The sequence below is a fragment of the Panthera onca genome, chromosome D3, assembly GCF_046562875.1.
Source record: "Panthera onca isolate mPanOnc1 chromosome D3, mPanOnc1 haplotype 2, whole genome shotgun sequence".
Lineage (NCBI taxonomy): Eukaryota > Metazoa > Chordata > Mammalia > Carnivora > Felidae > Panthera > Panthera onca.
Window position 1 is genome coordinate 5213705 of NC_138350.1, and position 12248 is coordinate 5225952.

At 48.1% G+C, this 12248-nt stretch overlaps 1 protein-coding gene across 3 annotated transcripts in view; it reads left to right on the forward strand.

Annotated features, from left to right (window-relative positions):
- Positions 1-7837, forward strand: part of RILPL2 (Rab interacting lysosomal protein like 2) — a 36359-nt gene extending 28522 nt beyond the window's left edge. For all 3 annotated transcript variants that reach the window (XM_060612144.3, XM_060612145.3, XM_060612143.3), the window contains 2 exons: positions 4537-4650; positions 7581-7837. In XM_060612144.3, coding sequence (XP_060468127.1) covers positions 4537-4650; positions 7581-7605 — 139 coding nt within the window. In that variant the 3' untranslated portion in view covers positions 7606-7837. The remainder of the gene's footprint in view (positions 1-4536; positions 4651-7580) is intronic.
- Positions 7838-12248: the final 4411 nt, after the last annotated feature.

Sequence of the window (12248 nt, forward strand, 5' to 3'; positions counted from 1 at the left end):
AAAAAAAACAAGCAAACAAGGTGACATACGACAGCAAAGCAAAGTGCTAGGGAATGGAGGGATCCTGTTTTACATGGCGCGGTCAGCTCAGACCCCTCTGAGGTCAATGACAAGAAGTAGCCGACCATGTAAGGACTGGTAGGGCAAAAGTGGAGCAGAAGTGCTAAGACCCTGATGTGGGAACCAGCTTGACCAATAAGAGACCCCCCATGGTGGAAGTTGTAACGTAGGTGGAGGTGTGCCACACCTGTGGGCCACAGGAAGGAGCTCTAGTTTTATTGTTAAGTGTAACGAGAAGTCATTGGAAAGTTTTAATCAAGGAAATGACAAGATCCAATTTACTGTTTTAAAAGATCAACACGAGGGGCACCTGGCTGGCTCATTCGGTAAAGCATGCAAGTCTTGATCTCAAGGTCATGAGTTCAAACCCCATGTTGCGTATAGAGCTTACATTTTTTAAAAAGTGTAGAATAAAATATCAGTGTGGTAACTCGATAGCTGAACTACTTGTTTATGTCAGAAATGTCCTCGTTCCTCAGAAATACACACCGAAGTATTTAGGAATAAGGGGGTAAGGTGTCTCTAGCTTCCTCTCAAGTGGTTCAGAAAGAAGACAGATACGTGGATGGATGGGTAGATGGGTGAGTGGGTGGGGATGGATGGATGGATAGGCAGGTAGGTAGATAGAGACATAGATGAACAATTGGGAGATTTGGATAAAGGGCATATAGGAAATCTTCATACTGATTTTACAATTTTTCTGTAAGTTTGAAATTATATAAAAATTAAAAGTTATGAAAGATCATAATAGGGGCACCTGGCTGGCTCAGTGGGTAGAACGTGTGACTCTTGATCTCAGGTTGTGAGTTCAGGTCCCATGTTGGATATGGAGATTACTTAAAGATAAAATCTAAAAAAAAAAAAAAAGATCACAATAACACATGTAGGGAAAAGATTGTAGGACAAGCAAGAGAGGCAATAAGAAGCTGTTAACATGCCGGGTTTGGACTTTGCTATATCCATCTGCATCCTGTTTCCCAAAATATTTTCTTTCATGCCGTCACTTCTAGAAAAGGGGGCTCTGTGGTCGAATAACTCTGAGAAACCGTTGAGTTGAACAACACAGGTTCTCTTAAAGGCAGAAGAGGGAAAGACAAAGAGAATGAACGACTCAGCACCAGCTGATACTTATCAATGTATAAATATTACACGTGCCAGGACTCTGCCAGGTGTATTCGAAGCATCAGGTCCATTAGTATTCACAGCAAGGTGAGTTACGGTAATGTTACCCGCAAGGTGTTCTAAGGTCCAGGGAGGTCAATACCTGCCGAAGTCCCACGGCTCGTGGTGGCTACAGTAAGACATGACCTCAGACAGTGTGATTATCAGAGCCCGTGCTTTTAATTCTTGGCCACGTTTACAAGTAAGAACATAGGCTGGTTCAAAACAAGGCAAAGTCCAAGTGACACCACTCTTCTGCTTTACCCCCCGCCCCGCGGCATTACGTTTGAATTTGCTTAAGGTAGACTCATTAAGACGTCAGCGGTACAGTAAAAAAAAAACAAAAAAAAAAAAAGTTGTAGCGAGCCACATCCAGAAGGCCCGAGTTCTGGCAACAGGAACTTAATTTTCTTCCTTCTGCTGAGGTTGGAACCGTGTTAATGGAAAGACCTGTCTTCGTCTCATTTAAGAAGTCCTTCAGACACACGTAGTTAGATGTGGGAATGGCGGAACGGCTGGCGCTGGAGCAGCTTGTTAGCGAATAAAGAGACACACCTTATTTCCAGGTCCGAATTCCCAGAGAACGGTAGCTGTGCACGTCCCGTCTGGTATAGGCCAGTAGACAGCAGGACTCTGCTTACTCACGCGGGTCCTACATTCGGGAGAAACTGGCATGCCAGCTGAGGTGTTCTCCTAGCAACCGCATCAGTTTGGAGTTCCAAGCTCTAGTGGTTTTGTTTGTTTTGTTTGGTTTTTAACTAGGCTTCACGCCCAATGCGGAGCCCAACGCGGGGCTCGAACTCATGACCGTGAGATCAAGACCTGAGCTGAGGTCGAGAGTCGGGCGCTTGACCCACTGAGCCACCCAGGCGCCCCTAATGATAGTTTTGAATTGAGGCAGTGGTGGGAGGCTTCCAAAGATGGCCACGATTTTTCCCATCCTGCATGCCTTTGGCAATGAGACTTTTCCAGCCTCTAGAGGTAGAGTCTGTTTCCCCTTTCCTTCAGTCTGGGCAGCCCGGTGACTTGCCTTGACCGGTGGAATGTAGTGGAAGTGATGCTGTGTGGCTTCTGCGGTGAGGGTGCCGGGAGACCTCGCAGCTTCCATTTTTATCCTTGTGGAATGCTTGAGACCATAGTTCTGTGAGGAAGCTCAAGGAAGTCCCACGGAGAGGTCACACAAAGGAGAAGTGAGGTGCCCCAGCTGTGTCTGGATGACCCATCAAGCCAACCATAAAAATGGAGTCATCGTAAGAAATCCTAAATCTTCCTTGTTTCCAATCACTGTGTTTTGGGGCGTTATGCAACAAGAGATGATGGAAGGGGGGATTTTATTAATAATAAATTAATAATGTATTAATATTAATACTAAGGTAAATATAGAAATAATAATGTCAAGTAATAAGAGCTCACTCTTTGCAAAGGACAGAGAAGGATGAATCCTGCCCTGTGACATTCATACCTAAAGAGGTGTCTTAGTCAGCTGGGTCGCCATAACAAAATACCATAGACCGGGTGGTTTAAACAGTAGGAATATTTTCTCATAATTCTGGTGGGTAGAAGTCCAAGATCAGGGTGCCAGTATGGTCAGTTCTGACTCTTCCTGGCTTCTTGCACATGGCAGAGAGAGCAAGCCCTCAGATGTCTCCTCTTACAAGGGCTCTGATCCAACCATGTCCCCCCTCCATGACCTCGTCTAAACCTGGTTGTCTCCCAAAGGCGTCATCTCCAAATACCATTACACTGGGGCTTAGGGCTTCCATATGAATTCTGGGAGACACAATTCAATCTGTAGGGAGGAGGAAACACCACACGCTTAAATTTGCCAGCAGGTGCCACAGCAAAACACCTAGGTGGATACAACGAGCTATGCCATTGAAATATTGTGTTGTGGGGTGCCTGGGTGGCTCAGTCAGTTGAGTGTCTGTCTCTTGATTTTAGCTCAGGTCATGATCCCAGGGTTGTGGGATCAAGCCCTGCATTTGGCTGGAGTCTGCTTGAGATTCTGTCTCCCTCCCTCTGCCCCTCCCCTGCTTGCATGTACACACGTGCCCTCTCTCTCTCTAACATAAAAAAAGTTAAAAATTTGGGAGGTGTCTGGGTGGCTCAGTCAGTTAAGCCTCTGACTCTTGACTTTGGCACAAGTCATAATCTCACAGTTCATGAGATTGAGCCCTGTGTCTGGCTCCGTGCTGACAGTGAGGAACCTGCTTGGGATTCTCTCTCTCTCTCTCTCTCTCTCTCTCTCTGTCTCTCTCTGTCTCTCTCTGTCTCTCTCTCTCCCTCTCCTCTCTCTCTTCCCCCCTCCCTCCTTTCTCTCTCTCAAAATAAACAAATAAACTTAAAAAAATTAAAACTAAAATTTTTTTGAAATATTGCATTGTGGTCAGGTTTCTTTTTGTTGCAAGTGACAGAAATCCAATTCAAACTAGCTTAAGTACAAAAGAGAATTTACTGACCCACAGAGTTGGAAACGATCTTGGGATTGCCTTGAGAAATAAAGAAAAAACTGCAGTTAAGGCCTCAGGGTTGGAGCCAGGGACTTGGTGTCTCTTTCTCTCCTCCTTGCTTCTCTTTGTTTGTTGGCCTCATTATCTTGTGTTGTAGACACACCTGCTAGGAATCTTAGGAAACATGGCTGCTGGCGATCCCAGTTGACCAAGTGAGAGAGAACAGCTTTCTTCCAGCTTCTGTACATCAGGTCCAGGGAAATACTCTGGTCCTCTTTGAGTCAACCGACCTCAATATCTTATCAGTCAATATCAATTTAGCTCTTGTTACCATTTGACTTACTATATATTTTTTACTTTATTTATTTATTTATTTATTTATTGACTCCTTCCTTCCCCAGTGGAAAAATACGAATTGCATGATAGGAGATAATTTTGTCTGTTTTGTTCACTGCTACAGTGCTTTGGCACAGGATGTGGCTTAATAAATATTTGTTGAGTGAATGTCAGGTGCTGTGTAAGATCTCACTTAGTCACTCAATCCTAGATGGCAGTTACTCTTATTATTCTCACTTTATTGATTAGAAAATCAAGGCTTCAGTTACAGAATTGGTATGTGGTCATATTCCTAGAGACTGGAGAAAGTTGAAGTGCTAGCCAATGCAGTTGGACAAGAGAAAGAAAGAAGAGGATCGGCATTGGAAACCTGGGAGGAAGAGTCTCATGATTGGAAGCAGAATCTCTCTGACTCTAGCTTTCAGTTATTACTAATATAATAATTATTATTAAGACCCTTCACTTTCAGAGCTGCAGCAACAGAAGGTCTGCCATAAAACAACCCATTTATTTGGCCCCTTTTCCCCAGTGGTCTGATTCCACCAAGAGAAGGCTCAGGAGGACGAAGAGAAAAAGATACCCTTGTCACCAGGCCCAGCAATGCCAGAAGTAACAAGGAGGAGAAGACCATCATAAGGAAGTTGTAAGTTACCCTGCTGCCCCATTGCCACCGAATCATTGCCAAAGGAAGGAGTGGGGGCCCGAGGAGGCTGGCCAGCTACCCAGGGTGGAGAGGTCCTGCTGTCCTGTTGGTGGTACTGCAGCTGATAGGAAAATTCAGAGAAGTATTATAATATCTGTTAGACAGCAGTCTAAGCACTTAACATACATTAATTCATTGACTTTTCACAGTGACCTTAGGAGGTAGGAACTGTCATTATCCCCATTCTGCACGTGGTAAAATAGATACAGAGAGATACGGTAATTTGCCTGAAGTCACACAGATAGTAAACAGCGAAGTCAGGATTTGAACCCAAGGAAGTTCAGATGCTACACTGCTGCCTCCCTATGATATAATAATACTACAAATAATACTTATTAGGGTGTAAGGGGGACTCACGGGGTGCCTGGATGGCTTAGTTGATAGAGCGTGCAACTCTTGATCTTGGGGATGTGAGTTCGAGCCCCACGTTGAGTGCAGAGTTTACTTAAAAAAAGGAGGGTGGCCTGATTCATTACTTCTCTTACTTCCAACTTTGGAGGACCCTGTGTCTCCCAGCATTGGGCCACATAATGTAGTTTCCTTTGAATACTCCCCTCATGTTTATGCTCCCTTGTTAATCCGTCATTTCTCCGGGTGCTAAGCCTCAAACCATAGTGTGTGTGGTACTTGTTTAAAATTCAGATTCTCAGAAATCAAGTCTAGGATGAAGCCCAGAAGTCTGGATTTCTGATAAATCCCCTAGGCAGCTCTGATGTGGAGAACCCTTGAACCACACCTCGAGAGGTGCCTTCTCGGTCACCAGGTGCCGGTACAACGAGGCACGGCTTTCTCCCACCCCTCCATGAAGCAAACAGCCCGTTTGCCTTGGCTGTCCTGGGAATGTCTGGCCTGGAGACAGTTACCTGCCCCCGATCTCTTGGACAGAAACTGAGAAACAGCCTCAGTCAGGGATCTCAAACTTAAATGCCTATGGGGGCCAGGCACTTAATGTTGATGAGTGATGGGGTGGGGGGGGACATTTGCCAGGGTCCTGGCAAGAAACAAATTGCACACGTTAAAGGGGTGACTGAAAAGATTTAAAGAAGGGACATCTTACAGACATGAGCGGGGTTACACTTTGGGGAGTCCTGGAAGGCTTTCATGAGGAGGTGACATTCAAACTGGGCCCTGAAAGACCATGAAGACCGAGAGAAAAGCATTCTTGGCAGAGGGAACAGCATGCATAAAGGCAAGGCAGGAGGTGAATGGAGGGGAGGCTGGAGATTAGTGGTGGTAGTGGCGGGGGGCGGGGGGGGATGGCGAGGGTCCCACTAAGGAGTTTGAATTTCACTCTGAGAACTTCGCTAAGACATGGAGGGTTTTAAGCAGGGGGGCAACGGGACCACATTTACCTGTAAAAGCTCATCTGGCTGCCTGATGGAGGAGGTGTGGGGGCAGAGTCAAAGCAGGGCCTAGGGGTGTGTTTCTTTCCCAGGGAAGCCTCTCCTGAGGCGAAGTAATAAAACGGAAGAGCATCTCCATTCCACACTAGGTGTCATTTCTGAAGGTGTTTTTTTAGCACTTTTATTGTCTGGACAGCCCATGTAGATAAGGCTTCCGGGGGGCATAAACTGCTGGTTTCTTTGTGCCTCTTCTAGGAAAGTTCTTTGGGCCCCTTAGAGAGTTTGAGCCTGAGATGGGCAAAAAAAAAAAAAAAGAAAGAAAAAAAAGCCAACCTGAGGTCATATGTCTAATGAGCACGAGGCCACAATTTCGTGGTCAGACCAGCTCATTGAATGAACGAACGAACGAACGAATGAATGACTTTCTGAGGAAGTAGGTCATGCTAAGAAGGACATTTGTCTTTATCCTGAGAACAATGGGGAGCCATGGAAAGGTTTCAGCTGCAGAATGACTTAGCTCTGTATAGTGACACGGTCACTCTGGCTGCCGCGTGAGTGTGTTCTAGGGGGTGGCGGGAAGGCTGTTGGACTGGGGGGTGGCAGTGGAGGAGAGGAGAAGTGTTGGGATTAGGAACATATTTGGGGCATGATGACTAACATGTAGCAGATGGGGGGGAGGAGCTGAGAACAACTCCCAGGTTCCCGGGCGTGAATGACGAGGCGGGGGATGGTGTCACTTCCTGAGACTGGGTACCGGTGGGGGTGGGCAGTGCGTCCAGGTTCAGGGGAGAGTGACTGAGCCCTAACGCCTGTACCCGAACACGCGTCCAGGGCCTGCCCCAGCCATCGCTAGCAGAGCGGCTCACGGTCCTAAGGGGTTTATCTTTGACAAGAAGCACGAGGCCGCATTCCTGTCACTGCCTTTCCAACCCACCAGCCAGCTCTGGGTCTCTCTCATAGCTGAGCCTAGCAAGCGCTGAGACTGAGCGTTGCACTCAACCCCCAGACAGCATGCTTCCTTTTCAAAGCTTTGCATATGAGGGGGGAGACACTGAACGCTTGGTATTCGTGTCTCGGGGGGTATCTCTGTGTTTCATCTGAGCATTTACATGCCCATCGTTATTCATTGCAAAGATCCGTCTTATAACTGGAGGTCGCGCGCATGTTTCCTCCACGATAAACCTCCTGAAATTGAAAAAGGTGTCGGACACCATCTTTCGGCACAGCGCAGGGGTTGAGTGGGCTCTGGGTCCTCCAAGTCCTGGTTCCACAACTTACCGTGTGACCTTGGGCCTGTCACTGAACCTTGCAGGGCCTCGGTGTGCTAATCTATAAGATGGGGACGTTGATGGTACGCAGCTCATCGAGCTGTTTTGAGTGTGAAGTGAGCTGACGGAAGGAAAGCCCTAGACAGTGTCTGCCCCTCGTGAGTCCGTGACCCGCAAGAGCCTCTTACAGATGCTTCGGGGTTCTGCACCCCTCGTCTCATTCTCCGTGTGCCCTTGACCCCTCCCTCTCTTCACACAGGTTCTTTTTCCGATCAGGGAAGTAGACACAGCTCTAAGGCCACGACTAAGGCAGAGGGTCTCGGACTCAACAAGGCAACGCGCCAAACACATCTCTCGGTGCCACGTATATGCACCGTCCTCGCTCATTTGTTTCCCCTGAAAGCCACCAAGGAGGAAGGAGGGGAGGCGCTCTCATGATCACTGTCTGCCAGGCTGCAGAACTGGACACCCCTGGGCGCTTGGCCTGGGCAAGACAGGAGAAGGAAAGCAAAACAAGACCTAATTCCTGCTCCATTCAGCCTCGCTGGGGGGGGGGGGGGGTGGTGGGAGGGGGGGGGGCCTCCAGCGTGCGCATGCGCCTTCCACTTGTCTGGTCCCGCAGGTGACCCTCGTCTCTACCGTGTGGTAGCGGCAAAAATGCATGAGCCCACAGGGAGAGGGGAGGAGAGAACGCAGGAAAAAATGGTAATGACATTCCAGTGATTTCATGGATATGTAGTGAATATTCGATTTTGCTTCACGTGACTTTACATGATTTTACATGATTTTGTATCAAAGTAAAACGACTTTTATACTTTCTTGGAGTGTTTTAGAGTGGTCTTATGTGAGGGGCTTTAACCGTTCAGACCCTCACGTGCCAGATCTGTGAATTGTATGTATGTACGTATATGCATATTGCAGATGGTGGTATATATACGGTGCAGATATATTGCAGTGACTCTGACACACCAGCATTTTGTGTGTCGCTATGAGAGAAAAAGAATGCCGCAAATTATTATTTTTGACAAAAGTTCCCAAGACAACCAAAGCATCTCGAGAAAGAAGAACAAAGCTGGAGGTATCACCATCCCAGATTTCAAGATACACCACCAAGCTGCAGTAGTCCAAACAGTATGGTGCCGGCACAAAAAAACAGACGCACAGATCAATAGAATGGAATAGCCCAGAAATAAGCCCACACTTATATTGATCTAGGATCAACTGATCTATGACAAAGGAGGCAAGAATACACAGTGGGAAAAGACAGTCTCTTCAACAACTGCTGCTGGGAAAACTGAACAAATCGTAACATTAAGATGCTATTGATTTCAAGGCTCATCCTGATTTCAAAGATGTTAAAACGTGAGGGGAAAATGCACGTAGGATTCGGTGAAATACAGTGCAGGGAACAGGGAAGCTAATGAGCCTGCTGGACGTCCCCTGTGAGCCTGGCGTCCTGGTAAGGAACCCTGCCTTGCTGAATGTTTTGCCTGCTGAATGGATTACCTCGTTTACTCCTGTAACAACCCGGGGAGGTGGGGACCGGCACTAACTCCCCCCCCCCCCCCCCCGCCCCCGGTTTACAGATTTGGAAAGTGAAACTCCAAAAGGTGAAAGTACCTTCCGCGAGGCCACGTCGCTAGGAAGTGGCTGCCCCAGATGCAGGTGAAGGCCTGATTCTAAGGCCTAGGTTCCTATCTGCAAAGTGAAACGTACGCTGCCTCTCCAAGCAGCACTAATGCGAACGATGAATGCGCATCTCGCCTGCACCGTTTTGAGGACCTTATGCGCGCTGCCTCACCGCACCCCTGTGCGATGGGTATTGTCATTCCCGTGGGCCACCCAAGGTTACAGCACCCTAGGGCTGAGGGGCTCGTCCGGGGCCCCAGCTCACAAGTGGCGGAAGTCGGACCTGAACCCAGACACAAACTCCACAACCCAGACTCCGCCCACTCTGCCTCCTGAGAAACGCTGGCCACGCTGAGTCCCGTCCAGAATGCTATCTCGGCAGAGCCTTCCTTCCATCAGGGGCTCCTGACTGCTACCCCCAGATTTGCTGCAGTCCTCACTGGGTGCTGTTGTCTTCATGGAGGGAGGGAGGGGAAAGGTTTCTGCACCTTGGAGGGGAGAACCAGCTGGGGAAACAAATCTGCATCCTGCCGTCCGTCTGCACCCCACGCAGAGGCTGTGCGGAGACCACACCCAGGGGCGGTGAGGTCACAAAGCAGAGTGTGTGTGTGGCGGGGGGGGGGGGCGCAGGGCTGTGTCTTTTGCAGGACTGTGGAGCAGGCTCCACTCCTGGGAATGACATTTAAAGTCCATCCTCCGAGGCACCAGCCTTACATCCTGAGTCCCAGCAATGGCAGCCAACTCCCCTACACCTGACTCATTCCTGCCTTGGTTTCCCGATCTCCCGGCTGCAGGATGACCATAAAGTCTAGAAGCAGACAGATCATTGTGTGCTGCTGTCAGTAAAGCCTACTTAAACGGATCACCTGCATTTTCAGACTTGGGGGTCCCCCTGTATCAACGCTTAGCTGCCCCTTTCTCCCTCTCGAGGATAGATAAGGCAAGAAAACCCACTCAAAAAGAAATGTCGGAGAGCCTGAGTGGCTCAGTTAAGCATCCAACTTCGGCTCAGGTCACAATCTCATGGTTTGTGAGTTCAGGCCCTGGGTTGGACACACTGCTGTCAGCGCAGAGCCCTCTTCGGATCCTGTCTCCCTCTCTCTCTGCCCCTCCCCCCCAAAATAAATGAACATTTAAAAAAAGAAAGAGAAAAAGCAATGTCAAGTTAAAACAGCCTTCGGGGAGCCTGGGTGGCTCAGTCAGTTAAGCATCTGACTTCACATGATCTTGAGGTTTGTGAGTTCGAGCCCCGCGTTGGGTTCTGTGCTGTCAGTGCAGAGTCCGCTTCGGATCCTCTGTCCCCCTCTCTCTCCCCTCATCCCCTGCTAGAGCGCTCTCTCAAAAATAAACATTAAAAAAAAAAAAGGTGACAGTTAAAAGAGTGCTCAGATATTACCAGCTCTTGGTGAAATCAGACACTGGGGTGTGGGAGTTCCAGAAGGTAAGTCCTGGGAGCATTTCTCTTGGAGCTGGGGCCTGGTGCGACCACAGGAAACAGCTACAGTTGCTCCCACACTGCGGGCTTTCTTCAACAAACCCAGCACAGGGAGGAACAGGCTGAAAAGTTGGGGTTTCACAAGGCACAAGAAGCGGTCACTGTAGCAATCATCTTTAAAAAAGAAATATGACCAGAGGGGCACCTGGGTGGCTCAGTCGGCTGAGCATCTGACTCTCGATTTCAGCTCGGGTCATGATCTCATTGTGTGAATTTGAGCCCTGCATCGGGCTCTGTGCTGACAGCGTGGAGCCTGTTTAGGATTCTCTCTCTCTGCTCCCCCCCCTCCACCTGTGCTCTCTCAATAAACTTAAAAAATATTTTTAAAAAACAAATCAATACAGCAACTATCAGAGAGCCGAGGCTCTTCACCATCAGTTCTGGGCGCTCGTGAACAGCAAATGGTAGAAACAACGCCAAGTTTTAATCCGAACAGCAAACATCAATGACAGGCAGTGCTCCACAGCGTTTCTTGCACGAACTCAACCCTCTCAATCACACACACACCAGCACCGCCCTGTGCCGGGCGCGCAAAGCTGTCACCCGCCCGAGGACACACAGCTGCGAAGTGGGTGGAAACAGAGGTTCCGTTCCAGGGCTGAGTGCACTTGGCCACCAGACCATTCTGTCCCCTCTGAGGCGAAGACATAATCCACGGCGCCTGAATCCTCAGGACCCCCCTGCGTGTCAGGGGGGCAGAGGCTGTTCTCACATGACGGGCAAGCTTCAGAGAAGGAAAGGGATTTGTGCAGGGGGACAGGCTGACAAACACTTAAAGCTGGTGCTGGCACCAAACCTCTGGCTCGTAAACCAAAATTAATTAAAAATAAATAAATATTCAAAAAATAAATGAATACAAATAAAGTAAATATTTTGAAAATGAATACAAATAAAAAAGACAAATATTTTAAAAATAAATGAATACAGGGGCGCCTGGGTGGCGCAGTCGGTTAAGCGTCCGACTTCAGCCAGGTCACGATCTCGCGGTCCGTGAGTTCGAGCCCCACGTCAGGCTCTGGGCTGATGGCTCGGAGCCTGGAGCCTGTTTCCGATTCTGTGTCTCCCTCTCTCTCTGCCCCTCCCCTGTTCATGCTCGGTCTCTCTCTGTCCCAAAAATAAAAATAAAAAAAACGTTGAAAAAAAGAAAAAAATAAAATAAATGAATACAAATAAAAAATAAATATTTTAAAAATAGGGGCGCCTGGGTGGCGCAGTCGGTTAAGCGTCCGACTTCAGCTCAGGTCACGATCTCGCGGTCCGTGAGTTCGAGCCCCGCGTCAGGCTCTGGGCCGACGGCTCGGAGCCTGGAGCCTGTTTCCGCTTCTGTGTCTCCCTCTCTCTGCCCCTCCCCCGTTCATGCTCTGTCTCTCTCTGTCCCAAAAATAAATAAAAAACGTTGAAAAAAAAAATTTAAAAAAAAAAAAATAAATAAATAAATAAATACAGGGGCGCCTGGGTGGCTCAGTCGGTTAAGCGGCCGACTTCAGCTCAGGTCACGATCTCATGATCCGTGAGTTCGAGCCCCGCGTCGGGCTCTGGTGCTGACCGCTCAGAGCCTGGAGCCTATTTCAGAGTCTGTGTCTCCCTCTCTCTCTGCCCCTCCCGTGTTCATGCTCTGTCTCTCTCTGTCTCAAAAATAAATGTTAAAAATTAAAAAAATAAATAAATACAAAGAAAAAACAAGATAAATATTTTTAAAATAAGTGAATACAAATAAAAAATATTTAAAAAATAAATGAATACAAATTAAAAAAAAAAAAAAAAAAACCCAAGGACTCTATCCACTGTCCCCATCCGCCCCTA